This window comes from Solanum tuberosum, unplaced genomic scaffold, assembly GCF_000226075.1.
Source record: "Solanum tuberosum cultivar DM 1-3 516 R44 unplaced genomic scaffold, SolTub_3.0 scf00292, whole genome shotgun sequence".
NCBI lineage: Eukaryota > Viridiplantae > Streptophyta > Magnoliopsida > Solanales > Solanaceae > Solanum > Solanum tuberosum.
The window spans coordinates 137,475-155,409 of record NW_006239216.1 but is presented as its reverse complement, the minus strand read 5'-3'; the positions used below and the strand labels follow the sequence as shown (position 1 = coordinate 155,409).

Below are 17,935 nucleotides of genomic sequence, written 5' to 3'. Positions count from 1 at the left end.
CCCCCCTAGCCATCCTCCCCCCCCCCCCATCCCACATCTCTACCCCCACTCTCATCTCCCGTAGTATTCGCCTAAAGTATATATAAATACTTACTACCAAAAAAGTAGTACTAAACCGACTTATTTTCTCAAAGTTATTTTTCATGGAAAACATTTTCTTTCGTTGCGAACACACCCTTCATGGACCCCTCAAGATTTTGTTTACTAATGCAAGATTGGATAAAGTTGCCAGGTCAGAATATATGATTGAAATACTAACCAATAAAAGCAATTGGGTTAATAAGATAACTTGGAATATCCCTATGTTTGGTTCAAACGCACTAAGAAGTTATCAAATAAAGTAAATGCTCTAAGTCATATCCAGTGACTATACGTAGAATCTGATAACAAATTATGAAACCAGACTCAAAATCTGGGGGAAAAGCACTCAAGCACCTTATTTGTTTTGTTAAAATAAAAAAACTTTTTGAAAGAGCCCTAATTGTATACATGTACTATCAAGATTAATTGGTAGGTGAATTCCAATATTTGTTATCCACTTGGAGTTTTCAAATGCTTTATTATTTGATTGGTGTTTAATCTAATCAATGTATTGTCAATTGTACAATGATATTTGAAATTGGAGATTACCATGTATAAATTATGATGATATACTAAAGCACATAATTGAGTTAAAACGTTTGAATGGTCACTCAACTTATACTAGTAATGCTATAAAAGTCTTGTTTTGGCTTCTAGAAATTATTTCATTGTGGCATCACTAAATTTAAGATCCTATATTACATTACATAAAAATACTTTGTGCCACATATTGTCTAAATGATAATTAATGCCTCGCCATAGGTATTTTTCCATTTCAAATTATCTGTCATGATTTCTAAAATTAGTTATTTCAAAATATTTGTCCTTAAAAGAGTTAACTTTTTTTTTTTCATTTTACTCCTTGTAGTAATTGTTCTTGAAGACTATAGACACCTCAATTATAAAAAGATGACACATAAATAAAGTAGACATTTAATGGGAAAAAAAGAAAGATATTTTAAGGCATAATAGGGGTGAAATAGTCAAAAGAAAAAAAAAACTCTTTAAGGAATGTGGTTGTATTGAAACCAAATAAATAACAAAGGTTAATTAAGCTAACAAACAAATTTCCTACCATCACAAAATTGAACAAAGCCATTCAATGATAATCTTATTAAGTTTGTTAATGGTGTCTGCAATATATTGCCAAGCACCTACATTGCCCATATGATCGTAAAAGGAACGTTAACCATCACTTTACCCACCCTCTCAAAGACGCAAAAAGTCACAACAACATACCCAGTGTAATCCCTTACCCTTACCTCGTAGAGATAATAGAAACTTGCTTCAGATAGACCCTCGGATTAAATAACAGTTAACATAATAAGCTCGCAACTGAAATCGCTGTATTTTCGCACCATATATGAAAAAATGAAACAGAAAAATAGATCAAGAAGCTGATAGCAAATACCAAGAGTAAAACAAATAGAATACCAGAATGCTGGACAGTGACCTTAATGGACTTGAACTGGTGAGCAAAATTGCACTTTACATTAATGGCTCCATTCCACTATGAAAAATAATCTACACACTTGTAGAGCTAGAGACATCAGTTGTTAAAATTCAAATTCAACCTGTCATCACTTAATATCTGCTTCATACACTTGTCTTTTTAGGATAAAAATGGAGAGGGTCAGCTGTAATGACTTTAGAAGCTTAAACAGGAATAAGTCAAGAGAGAAAAGTTGTAATTATGAAGCTACTATCAACCAACAAAAAGGGAACAATCAAAAGTTGTTGTTGCAAGTTGTAAAGCATAAAATCCCCCACCAAGTTAAACTAGCAACTCCCCTCTTTCCAGATGTCTCACTTCCCAAGTTCTGCACCAGAAGAGAGACAATTATTGAAATGGTGGGGCGCCCACGAAAAGAACTATCAATTTCAGTTCTAGAATATGTAGTTTCTCAAGCTAATGTGTATCATTCAGTTAAATAAATATGGGAACCATCAGCACTCAAGTGAAGTGGTGGAGAGGAATGAAGATTTTTGCAGATGCGAACATCTGTCTGATTGAGGATGTGAACTTTGTCGAGTGATGGAAAGGTCCAGAGTGAAGGTCACAGTTTCTTCACTAACAAAACTATTGCTACTCATTGTTACAAAAGAAAGATGAACTAAGTAGTTGTGATGCTTTATCATTCAATAAACACATATTGGGTCTAATTGTTTTCACCATATCTGAGATCTCCACTTAACAAATTGGTGTAAAGACTTGCAGTTAGAATATTTTAATGACATGTTGGTACATCTTAAGAACTAAACATTCTAAAATAGTTGCAAACTTTACACGTGTTCTATAAGCTACTCCGTTGAGCCAACACAGAATGCAGAATCCAAGTGACTAGGATCGTATAAAACAAGTAGAATAGCTGTCCCAACTGGTGGCCTCTAATAAAGTTTGAGGCAATCTGTAGATTAAAGGGAGCGTTCATGATGAGAAATAGCCTTGTTGATGAATTGCCGGTGAAAGGTAGATGCCAAACGCCACCCTGGGACTAGAAATGAATTCTTATGTTTGAGATTGGTTACTTTGCAAAGCAAAACTAATATTAGCTAAGTGAATCTTACCTCAATCCCTGTGGTTTCATGGCTGATGAGACTTTTGACTCCTTTCAGATAAGTTGGGCCTTCTTCAGATCAGATACAATTCCTCTATCTTTATTTCCCCTCTCATTGTATAGAACCTTTAGACATTTAAGTTACAATGTGAGCTGCAGGTCCTTTAATATCAGGAAGCAAGTTGAAAAGTTTTTAGTTACTTCATAGAGATACCTTATCAATAATTCCATATTCTACTGCTTCACTAGGACTAAAGTATTTTGGACGTCTTATGTCTTCTTCAATCTCCTCAGGTGATTTTCCAGTATTCTTTGAATACAATTTCACCTTAAAAATAAATGTGTGAAGTTATAAAATCAGGCTAATTAATATAGTGCTCATCTTTGATCCTTCAGAAATGTGTATCGCAAAGCAGAAAATGAACATCTTTAAAAGCAAAGTTGTCCCTTGAACTTTTGTCATGGTAAGCAAGCACTAAGCTTAATAGAAATTTTAAGGATTACCAATTCCGCTTTGACATTATTTACTTCTTTCCGCATGAGCTCAACATCTGTTGCTTGACCCTGAAACTGAGCAATTGGCTGCAAAGATATATATGCATTAGCAATTCTATCTTTAATATCATGGTTATGTGTTTGCAAGATTGGAAATTTTAGAGGAACTCAGGGACAGGTTACAAAGAATATTTTTTTATGACAAGGGAAACCCACAGCAGCTGCCCTTTGGGTGCGCACAGGGTAAAACCCCCACTCCTATGCAATAGCTTACAAACCACACAAGAGAGGTAACGCGCACTAGGCAAGCCTAGTTTGACGAGCTCGACCCAGGTTACAGAGAATATTTTAGATGATATAAACAAGAAATGAGAGTAAACAGGGAGAAAGGAAGACAGAAACACAAAAGGCCTCCAAATGACCTGCTTAATCATAATTGTAGATGAAGGCAGTGCAGCACGATTTCCTTTTGCACCAGCTGCTAAAAGCAAGGCAGCTTCTCCCCATGCATTCCCAACACAGAGAGTAAATATAGGTGGCTTGACATAACTGCAGCAAAAAGTAAAGGTGTCTGTTGCAGATTACTAAAAGAAACAAAGGAGTCCCAGAAGAACAATTATATCATTAAGTTTCTCAAGTGTAGCAGAAACAAGGGCATGAGAGCAGAAATTTCAGAAAGTATTGATACTGAGAACACCTATAAATAATCTACATAAGTCTTTATGTCAACCATTGTCGTAATTTAAAAGCCTTTTTTAGTTTTTACACATTATTACTTAGTATTAAATATATGAAAATTATTACTTGATCGAGAAAAACAATATTCTTATTAAACTGCTGAGAAACATCTATACAAAATGTTTAATTGTCGGCACTGCTGCATCTATAAGCTTAGTATGTTAGAGATTGGACACTTTATACATTTTAGGTCTGGCATGCCCTCTCACACACAGCATGGTTCTTTTTCATAGGTTAAGCAAGTGAAAATATTTTTTTGATAGATGGGGAGACTCAAACCAAGGACCATTGCTTGTTTTAATACTATGTTGAACTGTGTGAACCACCTTATCTAAAAAACTTAACTGTTACAGAATGGACAATTTTATTCATTCATTTTAGATCCTTAATACAAACCTTAGCTGAACAAAAGGATTTCAATAATGGCTAATACAAATTATAAGTTCAGATAACAAATGGTTTAGTACGAATAGAAGAGTCTAAGGTTACATTTTGGTGCAAGCAAGGAACAATCAAACGTCTAGTGAATTGTGAAAGCAGCAAAATAGGAAACACAGGCAGGCAATTGCTCATATCAACTGGAGACCTACATTTGTATTGCAACACAGTGCTAATATACTACAACACTTGGGTTTAAGCCATCCACACTCTTGTTCTGAATATCCAAATTTTGATGAGCGAAATTATGTTGCACTCCTATTTACTTGTATAAATTATCTGGTTTCTAATCCTACAAATTCAGCTGCCAAAATAACTTAACATTGCGTTCTCTAGTTGCGTCTTGTCATGTAATTTATTAGAACAGCTAGAATATGGAATGAAAGCTAGCACTATGGCTCCGTTCCTCTGTCCCAATATACTTCTGAGTGAAGATCCTTCTGAACTAACAAACAGAACCATACTTTTCTGCAGATCAACCTATCACAGCTTTCTCATTTCCGGTGCACCTTCGTCACATTAACTAATAACTTGAGAGAGGCTTACAAAGGTCGAAACACTTTTACATCTTTTTTTTCTGGTAAAGATATATTAGGAATGACTGAAGATTCCAAAATAACAACCACACTTCAAGGATCTATTCTGAATCTATCTTGTTGAAGAACCAAAATTCTATCTATAGAAAAATCTTATCATTCAGGTCTTTTATCATAGAATCACAACCAGAAAAACAAATTAGTAAAAGAAAAACAAAAAACAACACTAAACAGGCATCTTCAAATATTACTTAAATGAGCAAAATGGATAGATAAACGATATGTAACCTCATAACGTCATATACAGCAAACGCCTCTGTCTCATAACCCAACTTTTCACCACCCTGTAAAATAGAAAATTATATAGAAGTATGATAAAAACATGTCTGCATTATATGTAATCAAAAGTAAACAAGGTTCGAACTAAGCCTAGTAGAAACTCAAACTGAGCTTACAACAGCTAAAATGTTAAGGATCTCAAAATGTGCTTCCAGAGAAACAGAGGAGACCGTATAGTGCATTTCTTAAACTAGAAATGCATCAAGATTGGCTTTCGAATGAATTGTCAATATCATACTCAACTTACTTCAAGTTGGAAGAATATAAGGGTTAGGTTGGTAAAACAAAGGGGTTTTAGTTGTTTCTTAAACATGATCATAACATAGATCACATACAGCTAAGTTGTGTGGACTCATCACTTTCGATGCCACAGCCGCACGAATTCTCCAAAAATATACTACTTTTGGAGATTCCGACACGCATCCGCTGACATTTATGAAGAGTCCGAGCAACATGGACGCACAGTGCCTGTACCAATAAATTTTAACCCATTCGAGTTTATCCTCTAGCAAGCAATACCTACAGAAGAACCTCAGAGTAGCACCTATTAAATGAAATGAAAATTGAAAAATACTCTTCATTTGCTACATTTAGACCGAACTTCAACCTTTTTTATAAAGCTATCTCATTAGAAAAAGTAGTGATTAGAAAATTAGTGAAGAAAAACACCAATACAACCAGCTGAACATTTGACCAGGAAATCAAGGACTTGAGATGATAAAAAAATACAAGACAAATAGAAAGAAAGCAACCATTTTTAACCTTGGTAGTCCCAGTAGAATTTATATAAAGATAGATTGGCTTATCCTCGTCCTCATACTGAAGATAAAGAAATTCAGCTAGAATCAATTCCGTCACTGATGGAACTAGAGACATGCCCAAGTAAACGATTCGATTCTTAAACAAGTAAGATGCTAAATCTGGAGGATGTTCCTGCGATGGGTCCCCTGAGAAAGGAATAACCTGGCACCAATAATGTGGGCATGGTTAGAGCATTAAAGTCAGAGTAGAAGATACTGATACTGTTTTCCATTCAAATTCCATCACATTAATGAGGATAAAAAAGAATATACAGAAGTGTTCTTTTTTCCTTTTTGATCTGTAGGCATACATACAAAAGTTTGTGATAATAATGTATCAACTGATAACCACTTGAAAGAATACTTCCTCCAAGCTCGCTGCCTCCACTACTTCCTATTCTAATGACCCAAAATCTTTATGTTAATAGAGACTATCATCAGCAGTTTATGAAAATAGCCTTTTTCTCCTATGTCATCAGACTTTCCCGTCTAACAAATTTACAGCAGTAAGAAACATATTACCCGATGAACTGCAGATCATTTTTCCAAGACATCATACCAGTTTGAAGAGAGTTCCCAAATAAGCAATGGCAGTCACATAAAACTGTTCCAAGTTTTGTTCTACTTTATCCTAGTCCTATTTGTTTTTCTCCTGTACGTCTTCTATCATCAAACTCATCAATTATGTCTTTTATTCAGGCCTTACAGCTATTTAAAACTCTGAAGCAGCCCAAAATAAAACTCTTCATGATCAAATGGACTAGGCCTGAGTCTGACTATGTTAATATTTTTTGTATTTTTTATGGATGAAAATGTAAGAATTTTATTAAAAAGAACCAAGAAGGTACTGCAAATTTACAACTACAAATAGAGCATCCTTCTGTAGATTCAAGGACTGCATAAAATGTAACAGTGAGTCCAATCAGAAACACTACTCTTCTTACTCCACATATAGAGAGAGACTTTTAAACATCTGATCTTTACAATTGAAATGTTGTCCCTCCCTATCACTAAAGCACCTATTATTGTCTCATTCCTAGCATTCCAAAATATGCAATTAGGAACAGCAGAGCAAGCTTGATACTTCCTGGCATGACCATTTGGTCCATGTTTCCTGACCATTTTAATCTTTGAACTGCCTAAAGTTATATAAAGCTGCTGAACCATAATTGCAAAGTTTGGAGTTAAGTTTGGCAATAACAGTTACCAGTTGGAAGAGCTGTCACACAAACAATTGGATGTTTTCTAAATGTTTACGTCCCGGGATAATGGGAACTCCCATCACCTACTATTATCTTCTAAACCTGATTTAGAATGACTTCTGATTATCCATTCTTCATCAAAAGAGCACCACATGATTGAATCCATATGGACAATAGCATAATATACCTTCGGAGCTTAACCACTCATCCATGATATCCAGAGTCCAAATCTCTCAAAAGAAAGAACTGACTATTAACTTCTTCCTTCTATATATAGACTATTGATTTAATTTATGCAACTAAACTCCCTCTCCATAACCCATAAAGCTCTTTGACACATTCTAGGGTGTTTACAGATTCATTTGGCGGCTTAACATCAACATTCAATTATTCAAACAAAACCATCCTATGTATTTCCAAAAAAAGAAGGAAAAAACAAAGCCGTAGCTCTAGACATCCAGTATGACGATTTCAGTTTCCTAGTTCATGTTTTAGATACTTTGACATATGCAAAAATATCTCAACTTGTATATGTATTGTGAAGTTAGCCCAGTTACCATTTTCTTACAATGTTTAGTTTACTTTTAGGATGTCTTAAAATGGTTGGCCTCTTTTGATATTTCTACACAGATTATCACAATCCACTTTACAAAAGTACAAAACCTTCTCCGGTTACTATGATAAAGATGACACAGAAACCTAATCACATGAATTTTTATAGTTTTGAGTCAACAGTTTCTACAAAACCAACCAAGCATTTTCCTTTTGGTTTGAGACACAAACAGCTAAGTGCCTGCCAACATTCTCTTGCAGAGGCAATCATATCCAACAACTGAGGCAGATAAATTATAAGTTTCTAAATTGTTCTAATTTTCCTATAACACTGGTGCCCAATCAGCTAGTGCTCACCTCGACTATTCCACAGGGTCCATACTACCTCCCACCAGCACCACTACATTAGTACTCGACTATTCCACAGAGTCCATGCTACCTCCCACCAGCACCACTACATTAGTACCAAGTAACTCTACCCAGCATGACTTAGGTAGCTTGGACCACCTACAAAATCCTCAATTTCACCCGAATGTCCACACTACATATTGAACTAGTTTTGAAAAATGATCTCCTAAGTCTGTCTTATCTTTTATTTCTCTATTAACACATAATTACATAGTGTAATCCCTGCATTATGATAGGCATACCATTATTCAAACCCTCCTTGCTATGTAGCATCAACTAATGTGTGATACCCATAAACCTATCATCACAGCAGAGCTTTCCCATAAGCAACATATCATGCTAAAGTTATCATCTTTAAGCATCTAAAAAACATACTTATCTATGCCTCAACCACTAATTTGAGTTTAAAGTAGAAACAACAGAACAAAATTAGAAGTCAAAATAAGTCGTTACCATAGTGACAACGGCACGTTTGGGGATAAAGCCAGTTGAGGAAGAAGGGTAAAGAGAATCGGGTCGAATTCTCTGACCCGATAAGTCCGAGAATAGACTGCCGCCGACGAAGGGGGAGATAAAGCTTGTCGATAGAGAAGATTTCGTAGGAGGAGAAAATCTGAGAGTCCGTTTGGGAGCTGAGGCACGGCAACACGCCGGAGATGATAGCCGGATTCCGGTAGCCGGTGAGAAATGGGAAGCAATAGTGACAGCTTCCATTGTGTTTGAAACTCAAAGAGAGTGAAGAGTGAAGGATTGGATTAGGGAGTGGGGATTGAATTGATGAAGACTCGGGTTAACCCGACTCGTTTTTAAAGCCCATGATCATGCATATGATGGGCCGATCCAATTATTACACTCAATGACCCAAATAGATGTTCTTGAACTTTTAACCTTCGTTTATTTCATTGGCGAGATTTTAATATAAACAATTTAAAAATATTGCTTATGAAATAAAACTGATAAACTTAAAATTTTACTTATGAGAAAAAATGAAGTCAAAAGTTTAATATCATTATTTTCAAGGTATTTTGTAAATCACACGAATAATTTTGTGTTTATAGTCTAGGCAATCTATAAATCATGTTTTAGACGCTTGAGGGTTGAACTACAACACTATTTATATTTCCAATCTTTATATATGGACAATCATTTGACTCAAAATATTATTCATTTATTAAGAAAATGATAAATATTATTCAAACCATAAGTTAATTTCTTTCATAGGTTTAATAGGATTTTAATTTAATTTGACTTTTGATCTTACTTAAACACCTCTAGTCATAGTCCGCCGTAGGGGTATTCACGGGTCGGTTATTGGTCAAAATCAAACCAATTTAATCGGTTTTAAAATTATCAAAACCAAACCAAACCTAATATAATATAGGTTGGTTGTTATCGGTTTCGATTATTCGGTTATTAACCATATACATAAAATTAAAGAAATAATTGATTCAAAACGTGAAAAAAGTGACAATAATCCATTCAAAATGAAAAAATAGTTAAAATGACTGACATTACAAAACTTTCGATCATTGAATTTACTATGAATAAAGCTTCAGAATTCACTATTTTTGGCCTTGAAGGAAGAGACATTGACATTTTCAGTCCCACAAAGAATTGTCATAGACACTCATATACATGAAACCAATAAGATAAATGTTCTCACCTCGAACATTTTGACTTTCATAAGTAAATTATAAATAAATTTTGATGAATACATATATAAGATCTTTAAAGTTGTTTATAAAAATAATATATTATGTATGTATAATAATAAAATTTATGTATATTATTTATCGGTTTGATTTGGTTATTGATTTTTTTCGAACAAAATCATAACCAAACCAAATATTATCGATTTTTTAAACATCTAAAACCAAACCCTAAATAAAATTGATTCATTTAATCGGTTTGATTTGGTTTGGATCGATTTTTATCCAAACCGTGAACACCCCAATCATAGGCATCGATATTTCACTTAATACGACTCTTATATTCACCACAACCTATAAAAGTCATTTATACACCTTTTTATTGTGTTTGTAAATTGAAACCGATGACAAAAGGAAAAAAATATCAGATCATACCAAATTTAATTAATTTTATCTTAATATGACATTTTAAAAAATCAAATACAAAATTAATAACCCCTATGAATCAAAATGGCATTGAGCTTGAAGTAAAAGCCTTGGCAATAGCACAATTAAACTAGGCTGCCATGTAATCTAGTTGGGCCAATGGGGTAAAGTTGGGCTAAATCTGTCCTGGCCTACCATATCTCAAACCTTACCTCTTTTTTTTGCCTAACTTTTGTTGAAACAAATAGCATTGTGTGGTCCAAATTTGAAAAAAAATGAAATTCATCCTTAAGCCTAATAATTTAGCTAGGTTAATTAGGTTGCTAACTGGTTTATATATGATTATATAATATCATCAGAGATCTAATGAGAGTAAATAATATACATTGGCATTACTTAGAGATTGATGGACTAATTGCTTTGTAAAGCATGCTGGATTGACACAAGTATGGTGGTTATAGGTTGATAAAATTACTCAAAATTTGATTGAGTTTAAGTTATACATTAACGATGTAAACGATCTTAACAATATTTTTATAATTTGATGTTGATTATTTTAGATTTCTTAGTTTTTTCGCATTAAATTTGATATTAAGAGTTATACGTGGTAGGTTAACTTAACTTGATTAGTATAAGAAAATTATACATTTTAAGTGACAAAATTTAAAATTAAAGTTTTATTTAGCAACACAAAGTTGGTCTTCAAGGCAAATGTAGAGTTGCAAATAGGTTAAGAAAAAGTACAAAACTACAAATTAAATAACTAATCTACAACAACACTAATATATTCAGTGTAATTCTACAAGGGATATTTAAAAAAGGTAGTGTCTACACAACTTTACTCTTTATCTTATAAAAGTTGAGAGATTGTTTTCGATACTTCGCCTCAAGAAACACATAATAAAATAGAAAAAAAAATACAATAGTAAAGCAACCATGTTAAACATAATGGAGAAGGTAACAATAACAATGAATAACTAATCTGAAAGACATAATATATAAATATATCTTTTAATTTAGCATTAACTGTCATTTATGTTATTCAACTTTGAACGTATATAAGTAAATACTTAAAGTGGTATAAAATTGAACAATTATATGACATAAACATAGTATACGAATTGTCACACAAAATACATATATCTACTGGTGTGTATTTAAAAGTTGAGACGAAGTTAATGAACATGTTTACGTATTACTACGTCGATCTGGAATGTTTAATTTTAGACTCTTATATGTAAGTAACAGCCAAGAAATCATTTGCTCATTTCTGCGGCTAAGGATTGTTGAAAGATCACTTTGCCATGACCTGAAAGCTCTTCTCTTTGCCTATCTTTCTTCAATCTGCCACAAGAATGTCAATGGCCTTATTCTCATCTCCTCCACTTCACTTCCCTACTCTTTCACCTTCAAAACACCACTTAACCCCCAAACCTTATCCTTCTCTAAGTCTCAAGAAACCCCACCTCTCTTTCTTGGTTTCTCCGAAGGCCACTGATAATGGGTCAGGTGGTGTAGTTTCCTCTTCTTCTGTTGCTGTAGAGCAGGAAATACCCGAAGAAAAAGCTCAGGATGGTGCTGTGGAAGTTGAGGAATCAAATGAGGCTTCTGTAGGCTCTAATGGGTCACCGCCGGTGGCTTCCGCCGGAGCTCCGGCACCGGAGACTGTGAGGATGTTTCAAGATCCGAGATGGGTTGGTGGGACTTGGGATTTGAAGCAATTTCAGAAAGATGGAGAGACCCATTGGGATTCTGTTATTGATGCTGGTAATTGATTAAACTTTTTTTCCACTAATTTTGATTTGTGTTCTTTTGATATGCTTTTATTTTAGCTCAATTATTTGATTTATGATTACAATAATTGCACTTCAGTTTGGCTACACACAAATGCTGTTCCAGATGAGCTACAACTTTTCCCCTAAATTGAATAGCATGAAGAGTTTGTCTAATACTGATATTTGGACTATACAAAGAAGAAAAATATGCATTGCTAAGAAGGGGTTGCTGTAGTTTTGTCTTAAGTCCATAAGCAGGGGAGCTGATGAACACTGAAAAAAACTAGGAGGAACCTAGAGATAAAACTCTCTACTCCCTCCGTCCCAATTTAAGTGTCTAAGTTTGAATGGCTATGGAGTTTAAGAAATAAAGAAAGATTTTTGAATCTTGTGGTCTTAAATTAGAGATATGTGTATGAATTAAGCCAGAAAACAATGTGGTTACATATTACTGTTTTTCCTTCATTTCATTTTGAATTGAGGTGTTATGGTCTTATGGTCAGGCAGCAGTTAACATTCGACTCAAAAGCTGTAATACACCGTAAAGCTTTTAACTTTTCGTTTCTTCTTCCCGTCGTGTACTTACAAGTTACAATAGAGGTGTCTCCCAATCATACATTGTGCTAGCTCGAGTGGAAAACATCATCCGTATGACCTACTCTAGGCATCCTTTTTGGGGCATTATTCATATGATATTGCTTGATTTAATAACAATCGAATGACTATTCATTTGCAGAGGTTAGGAGAAGGAAATGGTTGGAAGATAACCCAGAGTCATCAAGTAATGAAGAACCTGTGCTTTTTGACACTTCCATTATTCCTTGGTGGGCATGGATGAAGAGATTCCATCTCCCTGAAGCTGAACTTCTCAATGGTTTGCTCATACCCTATTTCCAGCAGTTCTTTTCCAGTTCTCAAATACGAACCTCTAGATATATCTTTACTGAACAGAACTAATAGAGCTTGTAAATCTTACGCAGGCCGTGCTGCAATGGTTGGTTTCTTTATGGCCTATTTTGTGGATAGCTTGACTGGTGTAGGCCTTGTTGACCAAATGGGCAACTTCTTTTGCAAAACACTATTGTTTGTAGCTGTGGCCGGTGTGCTTCTGATACGCAAGAATGAGGATATAGAAACACTCAAAAAGTTGGTGGATGAGTCTACTTTTTATGACAAGCAATGGCAAGCGTCTTGGCAAGACGAGAACTCAAGCAGTTCAAAGGACTCTTGAACACACTTCTCACTTAAGCTTTGATTTTCATATATTTGGAAGATTGCGATTAGGTGATGACACAATGCTAGTCAAAAGAGAGCCTAAAATCTGTATTCACCATTTTGTTTAGTTCTAAAAGTATCTTCTTTGCTTTCTTATTTTGTTGTTTGACAGTAAAATATGTTCTCTTTTTTCTGTAGTAAACAAACTTTTAGCTGATCTATGATATTATTTTGTCAGATTGCTTAGTCATGCTTCAAACTGAAGCCTTTTTGTAGATACTGTTTACTCTATTCTTCTTTAGTGTTTGAGGCATTACTCAGGTTTGGAACAAGATAGGTTCATATTGGCAAAAGGTAAGTCTGCAGTGGACTTTCTCAGGTGCCCTTGAATTAAGCCACAAAAAGGAAGGAAAAAAAAAATGAACTAGCAATTGCTTTAGAATCATCTTCTTCATTAATTATAACCGGCTTTGTTGATTGGGTGGAGTGTTGGCCAATCAGGAACTCTTAGGTTTAAAAGATGCAAGTGGTGGAAATGAAGATGTAGAGTGAATGTGTTGGCATACGAGGAGTGATAGGATTAGGAATGAGGATATTTGGAACAAAGTGAGAGTGACCTCTGTGGTGGACAAGTTGAGGGAAGGAAGACTAAGATGGTTTGTGAATGTGAAGAGGAGTTGTGCAGATGCTCCAATGAGGAGGTGTGAGATGTTGGATATAGTGGGGTCGAGTAGAGGTAGAGGTAGGCTGGAGAAGTATTGGGGGAAGCGATTGATTAGACATGATATGGTGTATGTTCACCTTACCGAGGACATGACCTTAGATAGAATGGATAGGAGGGTATGAAGGTCGCAGATAAGGGTAAAAGGTCAGTAGGTAGTTAAGAGTTGTCCCTATTACCAGCTTATTCATATGTATTGGGCTGGTGGTAATAAATAGCACCATGTTGGTGTAGTATTAGCGTATTCATGTAGTCTTTGGTCTATATCATCTGCAGTTTATTATGTTTAGGTGATCGCACCTTGTTGTTATTGCTATGGTTTCTTGCATATATATAGTTGTCATTACTTTGCTATTCGTTATCATGGTTCTCCATACTACCTTTTTTTGTTATTTTTATTACTGTTTTGATTTGCTTGAGCCGAGGGTCTTTAGGAATTTAATTGGGTATGCTATTGTTATTTCTTCATCAATTATAAATCAAAAGTTTGGAAGGTGATGAAGATTTTGATGGCTAAGTTAACATTTGAGGAAGTTGGTAATATGTAAAAGGATGTTCATCAAATATAAATTCTCTATAAAGGGAAATGTAGTGTAAGCTTAGAGGAGATTTTCCAAAAGGTTGAATGAGGAAGATTAACATGTAACAATCAAAGGTATCCCAAGTGAATTTTCATTCTATTCTTAGCACTTAATAGAAGATTGCTTACCAACCATAGGTTGGTATAGTGGGTCTAATAGATGACCAAAGTATCCCTATTTGTGTATTGCTGCAAATGAGATCTGTTTGTAATAAATTTCTAACAAATTTTAAAGTGATGGAAATTGATTGGGATCACAAATGAAATATGATGAAATAGAGATTTTATTAATAAAAATATTAGTGAGTATAACTTTGGATGAAATGACAAAAAAAAAGAAAATATTTTTTGTCTTTGGGTAGGGTTTTAAATAGTTACGTTCTTTGAATATATTGTTGTGCTATTGATGCAACTAAGATAAAGAAAAGTAATGAAACAGTAAATAACAGTAAGAACTAAGAAAAGGAAAAAGAGTAAAGGACAAGCTATTCTCTATTTAGCTAAACAATTCTTTTCATAGCTGCAAAAAGAACTATTACAATGCTTAAATAGCCAAGACACTCCTTGGTGATAGTATGAAAAGTAATTGTCCAGCATTGGACCTAAAGTGTCCAATCACTCAAACATTAAGGGCAATTTTGACAATAACATAAAATGACTTTTAAAACCTATTGGACTAAACTGACAATATGAAACTATTCTTCTCAAATGAAATCCTAACCAACGTAACGGCTAGGTGCAACCCCTCAAGCATTCAGTACTAGCTTACCCAGCTTCCGACTTCATTTTTGCATCATTCCCCATTCCTTAAAAACCTTCTTTGTCCTCAAGAAAGGAATTGAGGGAATCTCAGCTTCATGGTAGAGTAGTCTTCCCAGGTTGCATTATCTCTTGACATTTGTTCCCAGTGAATAAGAATTTGAGGAATAGCCTTGTTCCCCCTTTTTATCATCCTTCTTTCCAATATTTCCTGAGGCTGCACACAGTTAGGAGATGACACATCAACTGTTGGAGGATAATTAAAATTTGTTGGCAAAGCAAGGCAAGGCTTCAATTGAGATACATGGAATGTATGATGGACGACTACTTGAGGTGGTAGAGACAACTTATAGGCAACTGGACCAATCATTTGTAATATCTGGTAAGGGCCATAGTATTTAGCTGACAGCTTCGAAAAAGTCTGGTTAGAGATAGTGAGTTGTCTATAAGGTTGGATCTTTAGGTACACCCAATCTCCCTCTTCAAACTGCCTATCTGTTCTGTGTTGATTGGCCATGGAAACCATTCTTTGTTGAGCTCTAACTATGTGGAATTTGAGCAACTCGACCTTAAACTCTCTACTTATCAAACTTCTATCCACCTCTTCCTCTGCAGAGTCCCCAACAGAGTCCCCAGGAACATAAGGAATATAGAGAGGTGGTGGTTGTCCATAAAGAGCCTCAAAAGGAGTTGTTTGGATTGTTGAGTGGAAGGTGGTGTTATACCATCATTCTGCCAGGGACAAACAGCTGGCCCAATCCTTCTGACTATCAGCACAAAAAAAACCTCAAATATGTCTCAAGGGTTCTATTAAGTACTTTTGTTTAGCCATCTGTTTGAGGATGATAAACAATAGATGTGCTCAATGTAACCCATTGCATTGCAAATAGTTCCTGCCAGACTTTGCTCATGAATATAGGGTCACTGTCACTGATGATGTTTTCAGGCATTCCATGGAGTTTATAAACTTGATCCAAGTACAGTTGAGCGACAGAAATGACTGTGTAAGGATGGCTAATGTTGAGGAAGTGCCCATACTCTGTAAGTCTATCAACAACTACTATATGGTATTTGTAGTGGTTGGAGAAGGCCTGGATAAGCAACACTATCATATTTGCTCCTCTAACAGGTTGCACACTGCCTCACAAACATAGTTACATCTTCCTTCAGTCCCTTCCAGTAAAAAAGGTTTGAGATCCTTTTGTAAGTGTTCTCAATTCCTGAGTGCCCTCCCACAGATTTTTCATGCCAGATGAAGAGGATCTCTTTCTTCAAAGTTGGTTCATCCCTTACTACCAACTTACCCTTCCTCCTTAGTTGTTCATTCACAAATGTGAATTCCTTGTGTCCTTTCTCCTGTGATACTACCTTGGCCAGAATGGCTTTGGTAAGAGGATCCCTCTCCCAGCTATTTTTTATCTTTTCGAACAGCTCACTGACCCCATTAATTAACATCATTGATGCTACCTCTCCCGTTGGTACTCTGGACAAAGAATCTGCAATCTTGTTCTCCCTTCCTTTTTTGTACTCTATTTCAAAGTGGAATTGCATCAGCTTGGCGATCCATTTCATTTGAGAACCTATATGAAGTTTTTGATCTAATAAAAACTTCAGCGCCTTCTGATCAGTCCTCACAATGAACTTCTTGCCCATCAAATACTGAGCCTATTTAGTAACAGCTAGAACTAGAGCCAATAGCTCTTTGTCATACACAGACAACCCTTGATGTCTCATGGAAAGACCCTTGCTGAGGTAAGCAATAGGGTGGCCCTCTTGCATTAAGACAACTCCAATTCCATAGTCACAAACATCTGTTTCTACAACAAAAACAACACAATTATTAGGTAAGGCAAGGACAGGGGTTGAAGTCAGTGCTTCCTTCAGTTCCTCCATGGCTTGAGTGGCCATTTCAAACCATTGAAACCCATCCTTCTTTAATAAATCAGTTAGTGGCTTACTGATTATCCTATAATGCTTGATGAACCTCCTGTAATACCCTGTTAATCCCAAGAACCCCCTTAGCTCCTTCACATTCTTGGGTTTAAGCCATTCCTTAACTGCAACAATTTTCTTAGGATCAGTAGATACCCCATCAACAAATATCACATGCACTAAGTATTCAACTCTACTAGCCCCAAATGAACACTTGGCTTTTCTCACACAGAGCTTGTGCTTCATTAGCAAGTCAAATGTTGTTTTAAGATAAACCAAGTGTTCAGATAAATTCTGACTGAACACCAAAATGTCATAAAAAAACACCAATATGAACTTCCTTAAATGCTCTCTGAAGACATGATTCATTAGACTTTGAAAAGATGATGGGGCATTGGACAACCCAAATGGCATCACTAAATACTCATAGTGACCTTCATGTGTTCTAAAAGTTGTTTTGACAATATCTTCATTGACTATCCTGATCTGATGATAACCTGCTCTAAGATCTATTTTAGAGTAGATCTTTGAACCTCCCAATTCCTCTAATAGCTCTTCTATGTTGGGAATGGGAAATTTGTTTTTAATTGTCACCTTGTTGAGGCCCCTATAGTCCACACATAGCCTCCAACTCCCATCTTTTTTGCCAACCAGAACCACTGGTGAAGCATAAGGACTACAGCTTGGCTGCACAATGCCTTGCTCCAGCATGTCTCTTATCAACTTCTCAA

General features: G+C 35.4%; 2 protein-coding genes across 3 annotated transcripts; one reads left to right on the top strand and one right to left on the bottom strand.

The window, feature by feature from the left end:
• Positions 1 to 1,634: 1,634 nt before the first annotated feature.
• Positions 1,635 to 8,919, bottom strand: LOC102591717 (ATP-dependent Clp protease proteolytic subunit-related protein 4, chloroplastic). Of its 2 annotated transcripts, none has more exons than XM_006359154.2 (8): positions 8,601 to 8,919; positions 5,948 to 6,148; positions 5,135 to 5,190; positions 3,557 to 3,683; positions 3,144 to 3,221; positions 2,854 to 2,967; positions 2,650 to 2,765; positions 1,635 to 1,901 (listed from the first exon to the last, which is right to left on the bottom strand). In XM_006359154.2, exons 1-7 carry the CDS (start codon positions 8,859 to 8,861, stop codon positions 2,694 to 2,696), a joined length of 909 nt encoding a protein of 302 aa, XP_006359216.1. In that variant the 5' UTR covers positions 8,862 to 8,919; the 3' UTR covers positions 1,635 to 1,901; positions 2,650 to 2,693. The 2 variants fall into 2 exon arrangements, with proteins under 2 accessions (XP_006359216.1, XP_006359215.1); XM_006359153.2 differs by lacking the exon at positions 1,635 to 1,901 and adding an exon at positions 2,192 to 2,576.
• A 2,516-nt stretch (positions 8,920 to 11,435) lies between these two features.
• LOC102591394 (uncharacterized) lies at positions 11,436 to 13,458 on the top strand. The gene is made up of 3 exons (XM_006359152.2): positions 11,436 to 11,989; positions 12,734 to 12,871; positions 12,978 to 13,458. The coding sequence occupies exons 1-3, from the start codon at positions 11,578 to 11,580 to the stop codon at positions 13,226 to 13,228; spliced, it is 801 nt and encodes a 266-aa protein (XP_006359214.1). The 5' UTR covers positions 11,436 to 11,577; the 3' UTR covers positions 13,229 to 13,458.
• Positions 13,459 to 17,935: the final 4,477 nt, after the last annotated feature.